This window comes from Podarcis bocagei (assembly GCF_964188305.1).
Source record: "Podarcis bocagei genome assembly, chromosome: 12".
Taxonomy (NCBI): domain Eukaryota; kingdom Metazoa; phylum Chordata; class Lepidosauria; order Squamata; family Lacertidae; genus Podarcis; species Podarcis bocagei.
Genome location: NC_138137.1, coordinates 37068541 through 37092888, shown reverse-complemented (window position 1 = coordinate 37092888; position 24348 = coordinate 37068541). Strand labels below are relative to the sequence as shown.

Sequence of the window (24348 nt, the reverse complement as noted above, 5' to 3'; positions counted from 1 at the left end):
GCCACCACTCGCAAAGAAAATGGGCTAAATGAATATATGGTAGGATATTCCACTATTGGGCAAAGCAAACTCTGGCTGGGCTAGGCAAGAAGGAAGCATGGAAACTCCAGCCCCATCCCTGGCATAAGCTAGTGGCCAGCAGATCGAAAGCTGCAGCACCTGACATTTCTGGGAGCTGTCCAGCATGCCTGAGCCTCAGGGATATGGCCAGACAGCAGCTTACATTGTTGCCCACAGTGCTGCTGGATCATGGACCAAGGAACGGGTAAGAGACACTGTAGCCTTACTGTTATAGGATATTGAGAGGAAGGGCATAACTCTCACATGGAGGTCACAGCTGACTTGGGTTCAGCTTACTCAGGACAGGACAGGTATATCCTTCTCCCTCTTTCTCTTTACTTTAGCAGTGGGTACTGTGGCAAATTGCCACACTCACTCTTCAGGCTTTAGGTACTCTCACAATTAAGGTAATGTAATGACAGAATGCGGGTTGCGGGATGCGGGTGGCGCTGTGGGTAAAAGCCTCAGCGCCTAGGGCTTGCCGATCGAAAGGTCGGCGGTTCGAATCCCTGCGGCGGGGTGCGCTCCCGCTGCTCGGTCCCAGCGCCTGCCAACCTAGCAGTTCGAAAGCACCCCTGGGTGCAAGTAGATAAATAGGTACCGCTTACCAGCGGGAAGGTAAACGGCGTTCCGTGTGCTGCGCTGGCTCGCCAGATGCAGCTTTGTCACGCTGGCCACGTGACCCGGAAGTGTCTCCGGACAGCGCTGGCCCACGGCCTATAGAGTGAGATGGGCGCACAAACCCCAGAGTCTGTCAAGACTGGCCCGTAACGGGCAGGGGTACCTTTACCTTTACCTTTAATGACAGAATATTATGAATTATGGAAAGGATTTGCTGTGACAATTATTAATCAAGATACAAGAGATGCGAGGAGGAGGAGGTCATGGAAAGAAGGTAATGAAAGTGGAGAATTTGAAAATGATGGTTTTATTTTTTCTTTTTCTGTTTTTGTCTTTTTTCTTTGTAATTTAAAAAAAAATTCTTTTTTCAATAAATATCATTTGGAAAAAATAGGGTACTCTCACAATTAAGGTGTGTGCTGAATGATTTGCTACCTGCCCTTCTTATTGGGCATCAGCTTAAGGGCAGAAACACATGTTCAATGAGACAGAAGAGTGCCAATTTCATTCTTCAGCAAGGATGTCTGAATGGTCACTCCTGGAAATACTATAGGAAAGGAACTTTAGGATGAGCCAGAAACAAAAAATCATGAATCTGTTTTATATTAGGATTACTTTGCACATTAAAAAAGAGTATTTGGCACATGTTCAGTCTCTCTGGGTGCACATGTATTCCCAAGTTGTGGTCCCTTATCTTAATTCAGGTGATCTGCAGCATGCTGATTTTATATTAATTTATAAATGGATTTGTATTCCTTTTTTATTTCTCATATTGCATTTTATTGTATTACAATTTGAATTCTACGGAATCTAAAGCTAAGACAATAAAATTTAAGAAACAGAAGAAGCAATAAAAATACAGTTAAAAATCATACAGCACCTAGCCCAGCACATTATGATTGCAGAAGAACCAGTGAGTGGTCTGCCAAGACCATCAAGCGATTTTCAAGAGGTCCATGGGGGGAAATGGTTTCGCAACTATTGCATTAGGAACAAAAGAAGGGTCCTGCTAGTCCGACCAAAGGCCCGTCTTATATGTTGCATTCTCACAGTGGCCAACCATATGCATGTGAGAAACCTTGATATTTCATATGGGTTAGTAAGTTATAAATATTGTGTGTTTGGGAGATTCCATTGTTGAAGGAGCCAGGCAAGTTTCTTGGTGAGTTAATCATCCTAAGTAGTGGTCCTTAGTCTAAGAAAGGTAGTTTCTTTCTACTGGATGGCCAATGGGTGGCTAGTAGTGAGAAGGACAAAAGCCAGAGTTGAGTTGGGCTACAGACAGGCAGAAACTGGAGAGTGAGAGCCATGCCTGATTTCTGCTTGAATCCAAAGCTGTGACTATGGGAGAAGCAAGACCTTCTGGGATGTTAATGCTGTGAACCACCACAAGTTGTTGTTGTTGTTTAGTCGTTTAGTCGTGTCCGACTCTTCGTGACCCCATGGACCAAAGCACGCCAGGCACTTCTGTCTTCCACTGCCTCCCGCAGATTGGTCAAACTCATGCTGGTAGCTTCGAGAACACTATCCAACCATCTCGTCCTCTGTTGTCCCCTTCTCCTTGTGCCCTCCATCTTTCCCAACATCAGGGTCTTTTCTAGGGAGTCTTCTCTTCTCATGAGGTGGCCAAAGTATTGGAGCCTCAGCTTCACAGTCTGTCCTTCCAGTGAGCACTCAGGGCTGATTTCCTTAAGAATGGATGTGTTTGATCTTCTTGCAGTCCATGGGACTCTCAAGAGTCTCCTCCAGCACCATAATACAAAAGCATCAATTCTTTGGCGATCAGCCTTCTTTATGGTCCAGCTCTCACTTCTATACATCACTACTGGGAAAACCATAGCTTTTACTATATGGACCTTTGTTGGCAAGGTGATGTCTCTACTTTTTACATCACAAGTTGTATACATGTGTAAATAAACCATATATCCTAAAGACAACACAGTCTCTACTGTCCCTCATTGCAAGGAAACCAAACTCTGGGCGTGCAACAATATGTTTTATTCTTAAAAATAACAAAAAATAAAAAAAATGTATATTTCCACCACAATTGTCAAGGAGGATGGTCCAAGAGGATGGTCCTGTTAGAGTGAAAGAGCAACGTGGCGCGGGGAGGGTGCGGACGAGTCCCAGCTTGAGAGGCGAGTCTCGTCATCCTGGCGCACAGAGGCGGCCGGGTCTCTGGTATCCTCCGGAGCCCCTGCGCGGCCGGGAGGGGGCCGGGCGAAGCCTCCGAGCAGCTGTCCAAGCAGCAGCTGCCGCCGGGCTCAGCGAAGACGGATGGGGCGAGCGCCAAAGCCAGCTGCCCGCCTGCCTGCCTGCCTGCCTGCGCGCCCGACCCCGCCTCCGCCTCGCCTCCGCCTCCGCCTCCTCCGGCCGCCCCCCACGTGTGTCCGTCTGTCTCCGCCTGGCCTCCGGGGAGGGAAAGCATGGCGTCCAGCGAAGAGGACGGCGGAGCCGGCAACGGCTCGCTGGAGGAGAAGGAGAGCGGCAAGGCGGCCGCCCCTCGGCGCCGCGGCTCCGTCACCACCGCCTGGCTCATCTTCTACAACATCACCATGACGGCGGGGTGAGTGAGGGAGAGCGCGCGCCCGGCGGGGCTGGGGCTCGGTCGCCGGCCGCTCTCTCGCTCGCCCGGGGAGGAGAGAGGGGCAGCCGGGGCGCCCTCAGACCAGGGGGGCGGCGGGCGGCACAGAAGGGCGGAGGCCGCGGGGGGCGAAGCTCTGGCTTGCCTGCATTTCCTAATACGGTGCAGCCTTCCAGCGAGGCGAGCACGTCATGCCTCTAACCCGCCGCAGAGGTTAAGTATAGCCCCAGCCCGGAATGCCGGGCGGGGGTGCACTGGGGCGGCGGCGGCTGCATGGGGCAGACTGCTTCCCTCGGCATAATTTACGGCGGCTGCCGCGCAGGGCTCATCCCCGCTCGGCCACTGGCGGCCGCTTGCTTCCCCTGGCGAGCCGCGCTCCCCTCCCACTCCCGCAGGAGCGCAGGCTGCTGGGCCCTGCGAAGAAGAACACCTGCCCGCCGTGCCAGAAGCTGAGCGGGGACAGACTGCGGGTTACGCCACAAGCCAACCCTCAGCCACCCTCCAAAACGGAAGAGCCGTGCGCCACCTTGAAGTGTGCTGCCCAGCTTTCGACGTGGACTCAAATCAAAGAGCAGAGAGGCGGCAAAGCGCTCTTGTTCCAGGGGCAGCTTCTTCCGGAGCCAAGTAGACGTGGCTGCTGCACTAAGGATTCTGTTGCAACCCCCACCCCACCCCGGCCGTGTTAAACGTAAAGATATATTTGGTACAGTGGTGAAAGGATTGGGACCTTGGAGAGCGAGGTTCAGCCACGAAGCAGCCAGCGCACTGGGCGACCCTGCGTCCCTGTCCCTCAGTCTAACCTAACCCGCCTCACAAGGTTCTTGCGGCCATAAAATGGGAAGGGTGATCTCCTTGGAAGGAAAAGCGGGATATAAATAAGTGGAATAATAAATGCACGGCTTGTCTGGCACTTCCACAAGCCACAAGCCATGCATATGCTAAACGTGTCTTGCATTAGACTTAACAACACAGGGGTTCACAGTATTCATTTTTTTTCCTACTTGAAAGTGCTCTTCATATACTGTAGTGTGGTCATATACTAAGTGTGGTTTTTCAGTATGTTTGTATTGTGAGGAGTTTCAAAGCATGTGAGTGAATAGGCATTAAAATTGCAAATGTGGCTTAATGTAAGCAAATGTAAAGTGATGCACATAGGGACAAAAATAAACAAATCCTTACTTCGCATCATAATGGATTCTGAACTGGTGGTGACTGACCACCAGAAAAGAGAACTTGGGGTGGAGGGTTCTTAGCAAATAGTGTGATGAAAATGTCAGCCCTTTGCAGCTGTGAATAAAGGTGAATTCTGTGTTGCAGATCATTAGGAAAGCAATTGATAGGGGCAGTAGGAAACTACCAATAACATAATACTGCTATACAAATCTGTGATGCAACTACACATGAAATACTTTATGCAGTTCTACTCCCTGCACCTCAGAAACAATAGAGTTGAACTGGGGAAGGTATGGAAAAGGGTAACCAAAATGACCAATGAAGAAAGGTTACGACCTTTGAAGCTTTTTAAGTTTAGGGGGGAAATGAAAGGCTTGATAGAGGTGTTTAAAATTATGCATGGGATGGGGTCAAATAGACATAGTTTTTCTCTCACTTTCCCATTGGGTCATCCAATGAATCCGAATATTGGAATATTCAGGACAGACAAAAGGAAGTAAAATACCTAGTTAAACTATGGAATTTACTGACTGAGGGTGTAGTGATGGCCACCAACTTAGGTGGCTTTAAAAGGGATTAGACAAATTCATGAGTGATAAGGCTATCACTGACAACTAGTCATGATGGCTAAGGACCAACATCAGTATCCAAGGTAGTATGCCTCTGAAAACCAGTTGCCAAGGGTCACAAGTGGGAGAGGGCTCTTGCACTCATGTCCTGCTTCTTGGCTTCCTGTAGGCATCTGATTGTCCACTGTGAGACCAGAGTGCTGGATGAGTCTCTCTGGTTGGGGCTCTTCTTTCATTCTTTTGCAACCAGGAGGACTAGGGGAACATGCTGGTGCCTTTCGCCTGGCACATCTTCAGTGTCTGTAGGAGCTGGTCCATCTGTGCTATGTCAGCTAGTAAGCAACAGCATTCTCAGAAGCGCCTCCCACATGCAGATCACAAGACCAAGAGGGCTGTATATGTGAAATTTCAGCCTGAAGAGGAACTACAGGAGCTACAGAAACCAGGGTAGTTGGTATAGAAGTGCCATAGACATTCATCATTGTAGAACAAGGTGTCTTGTGTTTGCATTTTGTTTTGATCATGGACCTTCTGAATGCACACCACAGTCCTGATAAAGAACAGCTGCCTTAGCAGGATGGATCTTGAAATCCTATTGCATGCTTATCATAGGAAAGTTGAATTGGAAGAGTGGCTCTTTGTGTTGGATTGGCCATGGGAATTTGAGCAAACCCTGGCCTCAACATCTTATATTCCAGAACTAGAGTAAAAAGCCCTGTTTGGACTTTGGAGTGGGGTTGAGACCATGGTTTCTAGATGTTTCACTAGGAAACCTACATGTGGAATGAATTCTTTTTTTAAATGGTGGCAAATACGATAGCTCTTTTTGGGTGGCCAGATGAACACGTGTAGGTCTAAAGGGCGGGGGAATTATACTCACAAGCCTCACCCCTCAATGTCCACACATGTTCTAGCTCTGCTTTCAGCATGTGAAGGTCTGAAGGGGGATTTCAAATGTTTTGGGTTGAAGGTGCTTAGAATCCTCATTGGGATCAGGAATTCTGCATAGTCAGGCTTCCCCATTCCAGGGTGGGTTCTAACCATATTCAACAAAGCACAGGTCAGGAGAGGTGTGGCCAGGGCTGGTACGCACATACATGTTCAGCGCAGACCCAGTACAACCTCCTCCATAAGTCTGAGCTCTCACACATTCCTTTGAACACCTAAGGGGTCTTTATATCAGCTATGGAAGGAAATTCTAATTCATATATAAATTCTAATTCATATATATATATATATATATATATATATATATATATATATATATATATTACATTTATATCCCACCTTTCATTCAGTAGTGCAAAGCAACATATAATTATCCGACAAACTTGTGAGATAGGTGAGCCTAGGGCTTTTTTTCCAGGAGGAACTCACAGGAACTCAGTTCCAGCACCTCTCATGTGGGCGCCATTGCCATTTTAAGAGAATGAGGGAGGTGTTCATGGTGAGTTCTGGCACCTCTTTTTCCGAGAAAAATAGCACTGGGTGAGGCTAGCGAGCTCTATGGCTGATCTCCCTTTCTGTAGCCCTCCTTTGCGCAGACGCCCTCCATGGTAACCTCTTACATTTTCCTCCTGTGACACATTGCAACAACTAAACACCCTTTTCATCTTCTGTCCAATTATAAAGCCACTGTTCCCTCCTATTCTGCAGCCCCTTTTGTACCCCTGCTTTCATCTCCACCTCCCTTTTCATGTTTCCTGCTCCCTCCTTTTTGCAGCCGCCTTTGCACCCCCCCCCCATTTTCACCTTTACTTTCTGTTTTCTCCATCCTGCCTTTTCTCAACTCCCTCCCTCTTGCCTACAGACCCCACTCCCCGCTATTTCCATGCCTCTTCCTCTCTTCCATTATACAGTCTCCTTTGCACACCCACCCACCGTTATGTTACTGTATCTTTCAGATGAATACAATCTTAAGAGCAAGAGGTAGAGATGGAGAAAGTTCAGTTCAGTTGACGGATGCTGTACATATACAGGTGTTTGCTTGGTAATAATTTCTACATTGAATCTGGAACTTCTTGTTGGACAACACATGGTATTGGGTATGAAAGTACTATGGAATATTTGAGGGTTCTTAATCCTTTATCTCCCTCATGTGAGGCAACTGAGGAATGGAAGTTTGAGTACAGCAAAAAGGAAGTGACACTGAAATAGTCCCCTTTCACTCCTTCACAGCATTGCACATGTCCCTTTTAATTCAATTCACTTCCATCTGCCCCCTCTCCAATTTTGTGTCTCCAGTTTTCTTCCCCCATCACCAAAGCCTTAAAACTCTTCTCTCACACCTCCTTCCCCTACCTCTCATATTATCCCACATTCCTCCAAATGCCGCTTTTACCTCCACTCTGTTCCACCTGCCCTTGCTCCAATTCCTCTTTTCTCTTCTCCCAGTGACCAGAGGTCTAAAACTGTCACACACAGAGACACTCTTTTGCCCACAAGGCATTCTCTTCACCCCTGCATCAAACCATTTACTACAGACATGAGTCCACTCCTTTTTCTTCCTGCCTGCTCCTTCTTCCCCTGCCTCTACTTTCAATCCTTGGGAAACAGCGAATAAAAACAGTGTGATGACAGACCAGTGCAAATATAGTATAGAAAGAAAGAATTTTGCTGAACAGAGTTCTTGAATCCATGCCCCACCCCCATTCTTCTGAGGCACATTGGGGTTCTACTCCTACCACAAACTACGCGGATGAGCCTAAGTATCTGTGAGGATACTTTGGTAATTGTAGCAGTTCTATTAAATGTGGTAAATGTCAGCTGAGGTAGATTAGATTTTGTGTCAAGGGTGCAGTGAGGTAATTTAAGCTCTTAGGGTTTATAGGGGAGCTGCTGTTTCAATGACAACATATTTTATGTCATTTACTTCAAAATGTGGTAAGCCAAAAAGTTTGGGAGGCCATTCTGCTCCTGCTTTGGAATGGGGTGCTGGACTCCTGCCTCAAAGGCCTGACTGGAAAGTAGAGCTGCTTGGTAGAAGTTCTAGTAAGAAATAAGTTAACTGCATGAATTCCATTAAGAATACTGTTTCTCCTCTTTCTAGGTGGCTGGTTTTGGCTATTGCCATGGTGCGGTTTTACATGGAAAAAGGAACACACAAAGGCTTATACAAAAACATTCAAAAGACACTTAAATTTTTCCAGACTTTTGCTTTGCTTGAGGTAAGTTTTTTAAGCAATGCATTTTTTTTATGGGACAGTGGTGGTCTGGGAATATACTTTCAACGAAACATTAACGGACCCAAAGAAGTTTAGTCTGTTGTCAAGCTAACAGAAGTTCCCATACCTTCAGCCAGAGGGAATGGTTTTCATAAATTAGGCAGCCTAAGTTAACTGTCTCTGGACTGCTGAGTTTGAGGTCAGAAGCTCCATATATGGAGACGGGACCATCCTGGCAGCTACCAGTCCATGTGACATGCTGACTCTAGGCCTGTCTGGAGGTGCTGTTTGTATCAATGGGGGCCTTCTCATGGAGGCTGTATTTTTAGCTCATGGAATATGATTTGTGTGGTTGCGGTGATCCTTTATCTGAGCTGTCATCATTATGCAACTTTATTATTCATTTATTTCATACACACACACCGACACCACTTCTTCCACGACATCTAAGATGGCTTACAATTTTAAGATATTAAAACATGCTCTGATGGCACTCAGTGTGGTTGGCTGCCAGCTAGTATGAACCAGGTCGTACAGATTTATTCTTGACACAAAGCTAGCATACAGATTTGCTAAACATTATTAAAAATAATAAATTTTTAAATAATTTAGAGTGACTATGAGCGCTTTGTGAAATAGCTTGCAAACTATGCAGAATTTGGAAGAAAGGCACTTTAACTTGGGCTTTTTGTAAATCACCAGTCTTTTGAGTTTCCAACTGATTTGAAATTGAATTTTAAGTTTCTCACCCTCTTTTCCATATAGTTCGCTGGCAGTTATTCATGGAACCCCTGCTGTTTTTCTATATCTGTTGCCTACACTTTGTGTGTGACTGCAGCTCCATGAGTTCCCAAGGTGGTGTTGGAGTTGCCTCCCCATGCTGTGATTCTGTCCCATAGTATGATCCTGGGCATGAATATGTTTTACAGGCCCAATGGTGTGTTCATCAGCTAGCTGAGAGGGAGGGAATTAAAGTGCACCACACAATGGCATTTGTCTCCAATAGGGGTGGGTAGCTACATCCACCTGCACTTCTCCTGACAGTATATATGGCAGCAGGTGTGGGGCAGTTAATGTGGGGCTTTGCAGGCACCGCTGATTGGCACTGCCTGCAAAGCCCCATGCACAGCACTTCCAAAGTGTCTACTATCAGCTGATTGTTGGCGGTTGGAAAGCACTGCACAGTTTTTTGCCTGAATGGATTGATTTCAAACTGTGCAGGACAAGGAGCCAGCTTATATTATTGTGATGAATGATCGGCAGGTGAGTGACACCAGCCACCTGTCAAACATGGCCCTCTGTGTGTGTGTGTACATAAGAATCTTCCCCACTGGCCAAAACCAGTTTTCTTCCTCAGGTGTGCAACATTGTACAGTACAGGCAATGTATGTCATACAGCTTGCATGCATTTGATCTCAGACTTGCTCCAGCCCTCCTGACCTCCGTGGAGTTTGGAGGATGGCAATTTTTTAGGAAACCTCATAGACCCAGATGTGGCCCACCAGCCATCCACTGTTAGTCCCATGTACAATGTTTATTTAGTTGTACCATTATTTTCAGAGACACTCTCTTGTGGTTTTGAAACCATAGAATTTTTATTTTATTTTTTTAAATATCACTTCCTCATTTGGAAATCCTATTTCCAAAATAGGACACCAAAATAAATAAATAAATAAATAAAATTCTGAAATAGTCCCACGAGGTTCCATTTTGTCCCCCATGCTATTTAACATCTATAGGAAGCCCCTGCGAGCTGTCATCAGGAGATTTCAGGTGAAGTGTCATCCATATGCAGATGACATCCAGCTCTATCTCTTTTCCATCTGAAGCAGGAGGGGTGAGAGTTGAGGTGTTAGACAGGGGCTTGGAGGCAGTGATGGCTTAGATGTCGGCCAACAAACAGAAGCTGAATCCCGAAAAGGCAGAGGTGTGGTATGTCTAAAGCAGGCTTTCTCAACCTCAGCCCTCCAGATGTTTTTGGCCTACAACTCCCATGACCCCTAGCTAGCAGGATTAGTGGTCAGGGATGATGGGAATTGTAGTCTCAAAACATCTGGAGGGCCGAGGTTGAGGAAGCCTGGTCTAAAGTCTTCATAGCCAGGAGGTAGGAAGATGGTCTGCTCTGGACAGGGCTGAACTTCCTTGGAAAGAGCAGGCCTGCAGTTTGGAGGTGCTCCTGGATTCAGTGCTGTCACTCTCTAGTGGCCTTAGTGGCTTGGGGTGCTTTTCCCCAGCTCTGGCTGGTTTGCCAGATGTGGCGGCGGTTCGAATCCCCACGACGAGGTGAGCTCCCGTTTTTCGGTCCCTGCTCCTGCCAACCTAGCAGTTCAAAAGCATGTCAAAGTGCAAGTAGATAAATAGGTACCGCTCCGGCAGGAAGGTAAATGGTGTTTCTGTGCACTGCTCTGGTTCGCCAGAAGCGGCTTAGTCATGCTGGCCACATGACCCAGAAGCTGTGCGCTGGCTCCCTCGGCCAGTAAAGCGAGATGAGCACCGCAACCCCAGAGTTGATCACGACTGGACCTAACGGTCAGGGGTCCCTTTACCTAATATTGTAATATCCTCTGTGTGGGACTGCCCTTGAAGAAGAAGCTTCGACTGGTCCAAAATGTGGCAGCCAGATTACTGACTGGGGATCCATTTAGATCTCACATAACCCCTGCTTTAAAACAGCTGCACTGGTTGCAAGTTTGTTTCCAGGTCTAACTTCCAGACCATTAATTTCAGTGGCTCTATTGAGAATATGACTTGTGTTGCATATACAACCCAATTTAAGCAACTTAAGGCAGCAATCAAAAATTGAAATTGAGTTACGAGCCCCTTTAACATTGCAAATGTCGTGAGCTGTTTGGCTTCTGGGTTCTAGTGCCATGGCTGGTCAAGGGGTGCATGGCTGTACACGTAACAGCAGCCAGTTCGCGGTCATAGAAATATATTGAGATAAATAGCAGAACATTGTACAACCCAAATAGTGCAGCTAACAATTCTAGTAATTTTTATTTTATTTTTATGCTCATTGTATTCCAAGCCTTATGCTTTCCAGTGGAGTGGTTGAAACTTTTGCCAGATGTTTTACCTTTCCTGCCCCTACATGTGCAACTTTTTTTTAAAAAAATATTTTTATTGTTTTGCTGTTTATGAAGTGCCTAGTTTTGCAACAGGGTGGTGGTATTTTCCATGCTGTCATGTGCCCACCTGCCAGTAGAGTCATCTCCTGATGCTCATTTCTCCATGATTGCTGTGAGTCTTCTATAGTTTGCATTTTCCATGTTAAATTCTATCCCAGCCTAGAAGTTCCATTTCTGTGTTTTATTCCTCACATGACTATGATGCTAATAGACTTGTTACGGTTTTGCTTTTGAAATACTCAGTTGTTCATCCTCCCCATCTCTCTCTCTTTAAATTTACAGATAATCCACTGTGCATTTGGTGAGTCATGGCTTCAGTTTCTCAGTTAACTAAGCAAAATCCTCCCCTGTGAGACAAAGGTGACCTGTTTCTCTTTTTAAGGAGTAGTGCACACTTCTATGCTTGTGACCGGGGTCCAAGTGAGTTCCAGGATCTTCATGGTGTGGTTTATTACGCATAGTGTAAAGCAGGTAAGTGTCGTGAAACTGTTTGTCTCTTCAACTCTGCGGGTTTTGTGTGTGACAATTCGCAGTCTTCTAAAAGTCAGCAGAGATGTGTCTTCAGCAAGGCTGAAGGAACCTTTAGAGGGCTGAGGCTGACTTGTAACAGCACACAGCTCTGCAGGCAAATCTTAAAAGTTCCTCATTTGTGCCTGCCTTACGCTTGGGAGATGAGGACTTAAAGGCCATTGGAGATGGATATCTGAGCTAGGTTGGCCTCCTGCCTGGTTTGCTCTCTCTATGAAACAAGATCAAAGGCTGACACATCTCTTTGGCAACCGATTCACCAAGCTGTCGGGCTGTTCCTGTTTCAGAGAGGACTTAAAATTAGCACATGTTGAATGGACTAAGTGAAAGTAAGCCTTAAGCTAAATGCATGTGAATTAATCTTTCATGCAGGTGTTTTCCTAGTTAGCATTAATGTCATTGTTCTTAGGTATGTGCAGCAAGTGCTTATAATAGGTATAAGGAAAGACTCCTACCATTCCTTTATAAGCTCCCAGGGGAAATTAGCTGAGGCTGGTGAGGTGTATATTACAAAGTTAAATTGGACCAGAGTGATTTTATGTGAAAGCCTAGTGCTTGATGTTAATTACCACTAACTAACATCATACTGATTTCCATTGGGGTCAATGTTAAGGATGTGCTTCCATTGGAAATTTGTGCAGGAATCCTAAGCATTCCTACTAGGAAGGCAAGTTGCACTCAACCAAACTCAGACTTAACTTCTGCTTAGGATTGCCCTGGAAAGTGTGGCATTTTAGCTGGACGATGCCCAATCTTTCACGGAGTGTAGAATGTGCTTTACAACAGTTCATAATTTCAGGCTGTGATAGTTGCTCCACAATTCAATTTTGTTTTGAATATCTTAATGGTTACAACCAAAATTAACCCTAGCTTTGCCCCCCATTTCATTTCTGTATTCATTTGCTGTAAAGGGCCCAGCCATTAAACTGTATCACCAGCAGGTGGCAGTTTTGACTATCTGCTTATAGTCATGAACGGCATAATTTCTTCATTCCTTTTTATGTTTGTTTTAAACATGTTTGCAGGTGAGAACTCTTGGGCTGATTATTATTTTTTAAAATTTGTATCCCAAACTGTGTGCAGTTTGCTCAGAACCACAACAGCTTGTTTTTAAATGAAAGAACAGGTTTAACATTCAAATTCATTTTTCTTTATTTTTATGCCTTGGTACAAATGTTTTCCATTATTTCCTAAGATGCCATGTCCGCATTTGAGGAGAAGGAGGAACTAGATTCATGCAGTCATTGGCATATATCAGTGCGTTTGGGAAGAGGCCCTGTCTAGTAGGAAGTTCCCCCTAAGTAAAGGTAAAGGTAAAGGGACCCCTGGCCATTAGGTCCAGTCGTGACCGACTCTGGGGTTGCGACACTCATCTCACTTTATTGGCCAAGGGAGCCAGCGTACAGCTTCCAGGTCATGTGGCTAGCATGACTAAGCTGCTTCGGGAGAACCAGAGCAGCGCACAGAAATGCCATTTACCTTCCCGCTGGAGTGGTACCTATTTATCTACTTGCACTTGACGAGCTTTCAAAATGCTAGGTTTACAGGAGCAGGGACCGAGCAATGGGAGCCCACCCCGTCACAGGGATTCGAACCGCCAACCTTCTGATCGGCAAGTCCTAGGCTCTGTGGTTTAACCCACAGTGCCACCCGCATCCCATCCCCCTAAGTAACAGTCATATAATACATTTACTAGCACAACTGAAAAGCAGCCTTTTGAGATAATTTAAACCTGTGGTGGAGAACCTCTGGGCCACAGACTGAATAAGGTCTGCTGGGACCCAGATGATGGTCCATCAGGGATGCAAAGGATTCTCCTTTGCAGATGTGACTTGCACTCCAGCAGGGGATGCAAACAAAGAATCTCCCTTTTCAGCCCTTTGCAGCCATCTTGAATTTTGAATCACCTGGTGTCATATGACATCAGGTGACTGACAGGTGGACAACCCAGCCCACCCGTCAGAGTGGTCTGTGGAGGGTGGCCAAGTTCGAGGTATGGCCAGCATCAGAATCTACTTCCGCACTCCTGATCTAAGCTCTTAAGAGGCTGAATTTTAAAGCAAAAATAAACCACGATTAAGGTCTAACATAAAACAAAGAAAGAAAAAAGGTCAGATAAATAATAATAATGTTGCTAGGTATGATGAATAAGTCCCAGTCTGCAACTGATAATTAAAATGAAGGAGGGAAGGTGTTATTCAAACGCAATTAACTTAGATTGCGCTAGGTGTAAAAATGGATTTTTGATTCTACCAAGAGCAACATAAAAGACATGAAACATAAAAGACAGCAATTCCGTTCTGCATCTAGCACTAATCGAAACGCAGGAGTCTCTTGTAGGGCAGAGCACAGAAGATGCTTTTTTGCTCACAGAAGATGCTCACAGAAGATGCTTTTTTGCTCACAGGGAGTTAAGCTGATAACATTGGCATTGTAGAAAGAAGTGTACTGTATCTGCCTTTCTGCATCTTTGCCAGGTTTTTTTATTGTGCTAGGATATTGGTCTACATGCTTTATGCTAAGCCATTATTTTTCTGGTGCAGAGAGTTGCGGGATGTGGCTACATATGAGCTTAAGCTCAAATGCTTAACTGTAACTGGATTGCTAACAGAACTATTATCAAGCTCATCATCCATATAAACTGTCAGCTCGCTCTCTTTTTGTAACAGAATGGACAAAATTCAAAAGATTAGATCCCCACACATAAATGAGCCTTATTACCTGCTGTGGATAAGACATTGCAAAGAATCCTTCCGAAAACCCATGCTCATCAATTTGCTGAGAATGGAAACTCTTTGAACAAGCGCGAAGTTTGATCAGTCAAGGTTTTAAATCAATTTTTGTATATATTTGCTTGTTAAAGCTGCTCTTTCTTCAGAATTTTAGGTGGGCAACAGCACATTAAAAATAGAAAGCTGTGTATAAACTGTTAAAAAGCAACAACACTAGACTGCAATTTTGTGCACACTTACCTGGGAGTAAACCCTTTACTGAACAGAGTAGGACCTGCTACTGAGTAAGCATGCATAATGCAACACATTTTTTCCTTACATTTTTCTTTTATTTTGTTTTAGGGATTTACAAAGTACAGCTACCTCTTAATCAAGTCTGCATTGCCATTCCTCTTATAAACCAAATTAGTTTGTCCATTTCTGCTAATTCTAAGCATTTCAGAAACCATTCCCATGGAGATAGAACATAAGGATATTTCCATTTTCTGGCCTGCACTACCCTGGCTGTGATTAACAAGATTTTCACTAAAGAATCTGTTCTGCAGACACATCATCCTCAATCTTACCAACATTGGAGAAAGACTAAAATTTGCTCCTATCATCAATGCAATCTGTTGTATAATATGTTTCCAAAACCCATTGGCAAGTTGACATTCCCACCAGTATGTTAGGTGAACATCAATACAAAACATTTGAAGAGCAATAGTAAACACTTGGTGCTACTCCTTGACCTTATGTGGTACTTGAGATGTTCACCTGTCTAAAAACTTCACGGTCTTTGGATTTTGTCAAGTAGTTGAGCACGGGTTCCCCTTCTGGTCTTGTAACAAAATCTGTGTTGCTTTATCTTATTTCACAAACACCCACGGAGCTTTTATTAGTTTTCAGTCACTTTAACGAAAAATAAAATTACTTATCTGTAATTCCTCTTCTCAAAGTGCAATAAAAGAGATCCCTGCCCCTCCTTTGCAGAGTTAGAAATTAATCTGTTGTTGCTTGTTTCAACAGCTCTGGGTAGCCTCTGATATCTTGAAGTGGTTGGTAGATGTCTAGAACCTGCAAAGACAGTAGAATGACTTGGTTGTTGACCAAGCTGCAGATGAGCATATAGTCAGCTACAGCGCCTAGTTCCTTGCACCATGTTGTACATTTGGAGATCTTACTGCCTAAGTGATCCTCTTGCAGAAATGATTCCAGCCAGCATTCTGGCATTGGGTTCTTTTTGCAGCCTGTAGCCTCCTTTTGGTTGCACAAGACAAAGTGAAATTATCTTAATTTCTTGGAAAATAAAACATGTGGAGAGGAAAAAGCTGCAACGGCCTGTTGAAGAGGACAGGCCTGGCACCAGAGAATGGGAATATTAGGCCTGGAAAGGCCAGGGCCCCAGAACCAGCAGATGGCTTATCATGGGCACAGTGGTACCACCTCTACTCATCCAAGAAGGTCAGATGCAGCCTAAGAGTGTTCTCACTTTGTATGTCCAGCCTCTTTTTCTGATTAGGGTTGCCCAAGGGCCCCCACCCCCAACTCTTAGATCAAGCACTGTAAAGAGGAGACTATAGAAGGTTTACTATACTAGACGAGGCACGAAGGCCAAAAAGGATGTGCAAGCAAAAAAGTAGCTGGGTTGAAAATAGATGTGTTTTGTCAGTGATTTAAATCAGGGGTGGGAACCTGTGCCCCTTCAGATGTTGTCAGATTCCATCTTCCATCTGCCCCAGCCAGCATGGCCAATGGTTCGGAGTTATCAGAAATGTTGTTCAGCAACATTTGAAGAATAACAGGCCAAAGAAGAATTATTTGGGAAGGTAACTAAAAAGGTTGTAGGGGAAGGGGGAAGAGAACTATGTGCATATGTGAATTTGCTATATTTAGTTATTGCTCTGTTCCATAGGCAATCTCTCAGTTTGGTGCGGGATGTTTAGCATCATGTCCTTGCACCATTGCATTCTTCTTAAAAACATTGATTTGGGTGTACTGCCTTGCCATTCTGTTGCCAGCTTTCTTTACAATTTAAGGATGCAGAAAATGTTGGTTCTTTATACTTCTACAGATCCAGAATGAGGACAGCGTTATTCTTTTTCTGGTCGTATGGACTGTGACAGAGATTACTCGATATTCCTTCTACACATTCAATATGCTCAACCACTTGCCATACTTCATAAAATGGGCCAGGTGGAGAATGCCTTGCAGTTTAGTCTCTCATTGTTCTGTGCATGCTAATTTTCATGCATGCTGAATCGGCAAGGAAATAAACAGTGTGTGGTTTGTTTTTAAAGCTGAGAAGTTGTGTTTGTACTTTTGGGTCTGCTTTTAATGTAGAGTTTGCTGGTTTTAAAAAAATAACCTGTCCTGTGTTCATGCCATTAATATTTCTAGAAGGTTCTTGTGTGTCATTTGAAAATTGCATATTGAATAAGATAGAAAAAAATGTTTGTTCACAGGTGCTTTGCTTTTGCTTGGATAATATGCTATTTTGGGATTGCCTATAGATAAACAAGGCCTTTTATAAGTGAAAGTGCAAAAGCTTGCAAAATGCAACACCTGTGCGAGTCTTTCTGTTATGTCAATTTGGTGATATAATTCTGCTGGAATTCGATGCAAAAGTAGACTAGGTAAAAGAAATACAAGGGGTGCAGTTTGGGGGAAGGCAGCTGCAACCTTAACTGAAAATCTTCCTACCCCAGGGGTGAGGAACCAGTGGCCTTCCAAGTATTGTTGGACCAACTCCCTCCCTGATACATTGGTCATGCGAGCTGGAAAGTTGGAATCTGTTGGCAACTGTGGTTCTAGCCTTTTGCCATGTTGCTGCTGTTGGCCAGTGTGCTTGTATTGTAAACATTGACCAAGTATTTTGGGTCAATCATAGACATATTTACTTGGAAGTAAGGCTCGTGTGTGTGTTCAGTGGGCTTCTCCCTGGTAAATGCATATTATTGGCAGTTTCAGTGGCTGGTGCTGTCGCCATTTTGTTTAACAGCTTGCGTCAACTGAAGCAGACACTTTCAACTGCACTCTGGTGGTGAGCATGTGATAGTTTAGAGACCCAGTCATACTCACATACATGGCAAAAGCTTCTGCAATTGCAACACCTGCAGCTCTTTTCTCTCAGGATAGATATTTTTCCTTTTTAAATAAAAAAAATACTGCTGGATAAGTGATCAGATTTCACTGATTTAGAGTTCTTTTCTAAACTGAGCTTTCAGTTTCATACATGGCATGTTTAATGTTACGCAATGTGTATGCCAAATCATAACAAACTAATGTTTCTCCTTTTAGCATCATATACTCTTGACTAGCAGTCACTATCCAGTGTCTTGCTGGAGCTCCTTCCCATCACTTGCTACTTTTAAAGTAGAGATGCTAGGGCTTGATCCAGGATTTTCTGCATACAAACATGAGCTCCATCACTGAGTTTTGGTATCTCTCCCCCCCCCCACCACCTGCTGAGAAAACACTACAAAGCAAAGCAGACAACCATATTCTGATTCCACCGCCCCCCTCCATTGTGTATTATCTCTTAAATGAGATTTCAGAATTCAAAGGAACTCATTTAGCACCCTGCCTTTCAGCGCATTAAAAAAAACGTGACAAACTATTATTCTGTACTTCTTTGTAATAGTTTGGGATTTTCTAATCCTCTTGTGTTTGCTGCCAGAGGAGCTTTGCCGCTTTGTGCATAGGAGAATATGTGCAGCTTAGCTATATGAAAACTCTCCTTTCATTAATTGGCTTCTGATGTGCCTAGGCAGTATTATTGAGTTCTCTTTCTTTCTTTTTGCATGCCGCTAATGTGTTTGGTTCTCTTGTGCACCCCATACAGTCTACTCGAGTTGAGTTCTTTTGAGGGTTTCGGGTTCCCTGGCTGCACCAGTTTTGGTCATGGAATGCACATGGTGCATTTACTTCTGACCCTGGGAGTAAACCATCTTTGGCTTTTCCAACCAGAGTTCCAGAGGCTGGTTCTTTATGAATGGCTGCATTTGTATGCTTTTACCTTGTGCAAAAAAAACCCCTCTGTCAAAGTATTTATAGCTTTAAGTGTCCGGCATGTAAGGCGACAAATATAAAAAAGATAATATCATGTTTATTAAAGCCAGTACTTTTTTTGGGGGGTGTAAAAAATGAGGTGCAGATACCTGTATATTGATAAAAGTGCCCAAGGTAAAAGTGCTCAAAATTGCTTCCATGGCTAGCAGGAAAAAAGAGGTTCCCGTATTTGGTGAATACTTCCTCCACAAAATGCTCTGAATAAAGCAGTTGCGCCTTTCAAGACCAGTGTTTTTTATGGTTCGGAATTGACCATGGGCTCTGCCAAATGTCCATAGTAAAAGGTAAAGGGACCTCTGACCATTAGGTCCAGTCGTGGCTTTATTGGCCGAGGGAGCCGGTGTACAGCTTCCGGTTCATGTGGCCAGCATATTTCAAAAGGATAGTTCCCAACGTCATTATTTTTCAGTTATTTTTGAACACAGTTGTACTATTAACTTTAATCAAGCCAGATGAGTGTACTAGGGTAGAATCTAGTTAGCTTTCTTGGGCTCATGGAAGGGCTTTTGATCCAATGGATGCCTTCTCAAGAGGATCTTTTGGCAATTCACCCTTCCCCTTGCATCCCTCAGTGACTTCCAAAAACCAGTCCCAGAGACTTGGGAGACCCTCCAGAACAGGGTGGAAGGTGGCTGGGGGCTTGAAAGATTGCAGGGGGGATAGGCAAAAATCACTTTGCCCCCTTTTCCATTTTGGAGGCATCTACTTGATCAAAAGTTCTTTCGTGAGCACAAGCACACCAGTTGAATCCCACCACTGTATGCTGCTCCTTTGTCCAAACAGCAGCAGCAGTTGTATACACAAGTGCATTGGCTGATATTTCTCTACTTAGGATGTGTGTGTTTTTAGTATCCTCAGGGTAAATGTTTAAAGTCTGATCTTCGGGGCCAAAGTTTAAATTCAGATCTTGATCGAACATTTCCATGTTCAATAAATAAAAGTTCTGACTCTGCCAATGAAATGAAATACTAGGCAAATCAGACCATCTTTCCCAGTTGCAGACTTAGGTAAACCTGATTGCAAAGGGAGAAATAACAATATATTAATAACCCCCCACCAAGGAATTCTTCATAGGCATTAAAAACTCCATCCCAAAATGGAGTTGTTCCATTGGTCCCTGGCGATTGCTGACAGCCAACACAATTGAGGAAGACAGTAGGGAGACCCATGGCTGCCCACAGTTGACTGAGGTGTGTATTCAGCTGGCTGGCTCATTCACCCGAGTTTATAGCTTTTGAGGAATTTACAGCATTTTGCTCAACCAGAACACATGGGCAGCAAGCATGGTAAGTTCCATTGCATCTAGGGGAGCTTACTCCCAGGTAAGTGTTGTAATCCAAAGCAGAAAATCAGAAAGATAATGGTTGGAGTGATTTGTTTAGTTATATTGTTTCTTCCAGGTACAATTTTTTCATCATCTTATATCCCGTGGGAGTCATCGGTGAGCTTTTAACCATTTATGCTGCCTTACCTTACGTGAAGAGATCGGGGATGTTTTCAGTGAGACTTCCCAACAAGTATAATGTCTCTTTTGACTACTACTATTTCCTTCTCATCGTCATGGCATCCTATGTACCACGTAGGTATCAATAGAGGCATATGGAAACATTTGTCTTTTAAAAGTGCCATTCAAAAGCTTATCCTATCTTCTTTTATTACTCAGTTACCATACCTTGCATCTTTCCATAACAAAGTAATATGTAATAAACCCAAACCATCCCCATACTTCCAAATTCAATCACGCTAACCACCCTGTGCTTTCCGCCTTCAATGAATTGCTCAGGATGAAACACAGCTTTGGGCTACATGTTCTTTCGGCTTATTTTCATTGAGAACTGTTCTCTTTACGATTGCTCTTTTTAGAAATTGCTTCCATCATTCTCTGGTGGAGGTTTTAAGACTGCTGCTTTAGGACTTGGCTGATGTATGCATTTTAAAATTATTGCATGATTGTTTGTAAGCTGTCTTGAATCCTTAAAAAAGAAGAAGCTGGGGCATATGGCTGAAATTCAGACTTTGAGTGGGGTGGAGCCATTCCTCTACCAAGCCCACCTCCACCCCATGGAGCGATGCCCCAATCCCTCTGTGATTCCCTGTTCTGTCCCTATAAGAAATGCTGTGGTTGGATCCCTGAAACTGGGCATTCCAGGTGTGGGGACAGATTGAGCCAGCCCCATTACCACCTCTGATTTGCCTGGCCCCTCCCTGCCTTGCTTCCTGACCAATGTGAACAGCAAGGCAATGGTGACCCTACTGCAGCTATGGTGGGGGGTTTGGATGACATAAAATACCCAATTCCGTTCGCTACAGTTACACATCTCTGCTCTTTCTTTTCTTCCCTAATAGTGTTTCCACAACTGTACTTCCACATGCTTCGTCAAAGAAGAAAAGTGCTTCACGGCGAAGTGATTGTAGAAAAGGACGATTAAAAACAAGCCCTTTTAACCACGGTGCTTCTTCAGAGTAACAAACCAAAATCCAGAAAGTGTTGCACGAGTCCAAGTGTGAAATCATGGAACAAAAATAACTAGTGCACAAAACCAACATAGATCATATTATTTAGTAACGCTAATATTTTTCGGACTTCGCTATTTCAAGTCTGCATTAATTTTTGGTACTGTCACCATCCCCACTTGTCAAATTTAGGGTCCTTTTCATATGTTCAAAACACTGCATGTACTTGGAGGGGGCTCCTTTCTTCTGCGGAAGGGTCCTAGCCATTAGGAGAGCTTTTCAGGGGAATGCAGGAATGCTGTTGGGATCCCTTGGGATCCTGGCCTGTGGCTTCCTTTAAGTGTCATCATAGGCCTATCAGATTTCCCGCCTGTTAATATCTTACAGGGAGAATTAATAAAATGTACCTTTTAACTGTGTACATATAATAAATTAGAAACTTAAGACCATTTCAATGGCTGCAAAAACAAAAACCTGAATGCAAGAAGCATCTCCTTGAAACTGATGCCAAGTGGGCTGTTCACTGTAAATGGAGATGGGAATGAGCTCAGTCTTAAATGCTGCAATATTATTTTTTTTTAAGCTCCTGGAAGGCAGTTGTCCTATTTAAAGGAATTCACTACTAGATACCTGCAATATGTTCTACACAAAAAAGATCAGATCAAAAATTCAGCTGTCCAGATAATTTAAGGACAAGGGATATTTTTGTTCATTTTGAGAAATGTTTGTGTGTCAAAATACAATCAAAAAGAGAAAAGTGTATGTTTGCCCTCTGCACATTGGCAATCTGTGATACATGAAATTTTGGTTTACTTTGGTTTACATGACTGTTTAGCAGTTTGCTCAGTAGACAGGATCCAAAGAACCACACAACTAATATACCCATGGGACCTTTGGGCTTTTATTTTTCAAAAGGCGGTCCTCTATGTAATACAGAAAACCAGTTTTGAAGCTGAAGGTTTTCTGCTCAAAAACTGGCGGGGTGGAGTCAAATGATTGCATGTGCATTATGCAGATCTTTAGATCCCAGCCTTTGTGCCTTATTGTAAAAGAATGTAAAATCATGATAAATAAAGTGCAAGTAAAGGAAATCCAGGGGAAGAAAAACACTGGATATCTCCACCCAGCACCTGCAGTCTAGTCTCACACATCCTGAAATCTGACTCAAGGGTCAGGGGATTCTACAGAGCACCTGACCTTGGGAAGCTGCCAATAGGGATGTGTGATCCCTTTCTGCTTTCTGCTTGTGCTATAGGATCTTTGGATCCAAGCCGTGATGTGATTAGAGCTTGTGGTGAACTCTTTCTTCAAATATACTTGAGTTTATGTGTCTAGTCCTTTCAAATTGTGTATTAGCAAGGTTTTAGCTGGGGGGTGCAGCTCTTTACTGTACACTTTTTACTGTAAGTGCTTTTCCGGCAATGTAACAATTTTATTTTGGGGGTGGGGCCTCTGCAATTTAAAAAACTCACAAAGGTGCTCTAACCATTTTTCATGTTATGTAAAGCTTTTAAAATATAGTATCACACAAAATCATTCAGCTGTGTTTAGATTAAAGGGTTTCAAGTTGCATCAATTATATTTTTTGCAGTTACTGTCTAAGCCTGATTTTTTTTTCCTTTTAAGAACGTCAAACTATTTCTTACAAAATATCCAGGCAGCTCTTTGGTACATGTTTCTGAATTAGTATGGAGAAGAACTATGTGAGAAGATCTACTATTTTTTCAATGGTTAATACGGTTACCTTTTCTAGCATTTCAACTTCTTAATGCCTAAGTATATTATGTGCCTCATCCTGTAATTCTTGCTGGTCTAAATTGGATTTTCTGAAGCTGTTCTTTAAGTAGAAATATTTGGTTCTCATGTATGCTGTCGTTAAACCTGAGGATGTTGTCATGCAGTAAACAAGGAAATATTGTAGGTATTTTTTTACCATTTTGTACATCCAATATTAAAATAATACAATTTCTTGCAATCATGATTTCTGATTTTCCACAGAGGAGCCATATAGTATCCCTGGGTTATATTTTAAGGAAGAAAACATTTTAAGGTGATTTTACTCTGCTAATACTCTGCAAAATGGCGCTTCAAATAAACTATTAAATCCACACCCAAATGTTTTTATAGTTCTGCAGTTTCCAGATGTATAGAACACAAAGGTTTTTCAGTGCAGGACTGATGTGATATTGTCACTAATATGTTATTAGCTTCAAACATAATAATATTTCTAACACACCACCCACCTGACTGGGTTGCCCCAGCAATTCTGGGTGGCTTATAAACAAAAATACAGGGAAAACAACACTTTGTGTCTCCAGATTGACTAGGAAATTATGAATTCAATACATCCTAGATAATCTGGAGATAGTTCCATTTACATAGAATGTATTGCTTAATTTTGGCAACAGATCCCACCAAGAAAAGATGATAAATGTAAACAATGTTTGGTTGCATTCACACAATATTATTCTCATAACTATCTCATTGTCTTAGTTCTGAGCACTGAATGTATGTGGGGTTACTCTAGTTATAGAATCCCTTTAGGCTGTGGTTGTTCTCCATCTGTGAGAATCAGGTCCCCAAGTTAAGTGGCAGGGGTGTGAACTTGAATAAAATATGGGGGGGGGGGAGAGATAAGCCCCGACCTGCATAACCGATCACAAGACAGGGTGCGCACACACTGTTTGAATGGCAAAACCCATCAACTCCCCCCCCCCCCGATATTTTATTGGGTGGGGGGCAAAGGGACCTCAGCTCCTAGGAGTTGGCTCCTATGCTAAGTGTCCTGTATTGAGTATATTTTGTGGCTTGATAACAAATGATTTTCCCCTTTTTGTTTTCAGAGGTCTTCTGCTTAGATGTAATCCAATCATTTCATGTAAAGGTATTTCATGCTGTAAACATAACTCAGTCTATAAACTTGAAGTTCACCAAGGTGTATTTCCCCAAATACTGTTGTACAATGTCAGTTCTCAAAATGGGGTGGTTTTTTGGAGAAAAGCAGAAAAACAGAACTTTTAAGCAAGCTAATTTCACAATGTTTACATAGCACCATTTTTGGGATTTGACTTCATACTAGCCTGCAAACTAAAGCATATTGTATCTGGTACTGTGGCTAATTAACTTAACAATTCAGTTAAAATTTGTGTTTCCTGTTAATTTGGATATGTCTGCTTTTACCAAGCATTGACCAAAGGGCACCAGTCGGTTTATGCAGCTGAAGTTTTTCAGAAGGTTATAGCAGTCATTGCATGGATACAAATATTATGTTTCCATAACCAGGAT

General features: G+C 43.4%; 1 protein-coding gene across 4 annotated transcripts; it reads left to right on the top strand.

The window, feature by feature from the left end:
• Positions 1–13: 13 nt before the first annotated feature.
• HACD1 (3-hydroxyacyl-CoA dehydratase 1) lies at positions 14–23038 on the top strand. Of its 4 annotated transcripts, none has more exons than XM_081163300.1 (7): positions 14–39; positions 8057–8174; positions 11582–11600; positions 11682–11770; positions 16613–16734; positions 20010–20188; positions 20956–23038. In XM_081163300.1, the coding sequence occupies exons 1-7, from the start codon at positions 29–31 to the stop codon at positions 21036–21038; spliced, it is 621 nt and encodes a 206-aa protein (XP_081019426.1). In that variant the 5' UTR covers positions 14–28; the 3' UTR covers positions 21039–23038. The 4 variants fall into 4 exon arrangements, with proteins under 4 accessions (XP_081019426.1, XP_081019425.1, XP_081019424.1 ...); XM_081163299.1 differs by lacking the exon at positions 14–39 and adding an exon at positions 3009–3247 and having other exon boundaries at positions 11688–11770; XM_081163298.1 differs by lacking the exon at positions 14–39 and adding an exon at positions 3009–3247 and having other exon boundaries at positions 11685–11770.
• The last annotated feature ends 1310 nt before the right edge of the window (positions 23039–24348 follow it).

Excerpts from the sequence above, each read along its gene's own strand:
- HACD1 (XM_081163297.1), top strand. The coding sequence starts at position 3,108 with ATGGCGTCCAGCGAAGAGGACGGCGGAGCCGGCAACGGCTCGCTGGAG. Across the intron at positions 3,248-8,056 it reads AACATCACCATGACGGCGGG|GTGGCTGGTTTTGGCTATTG; the intron begins GTGAGTGAGGGA and ends TCCTCTTTCTAG. Across the intron at positions 16,735-20,009 it reads TACTTCATAAAATGGGCCAG|GTACAATTTTTTCATCATCT; the intron begins GTGGAGAATGCC and ends TGTTTCTTCCAG.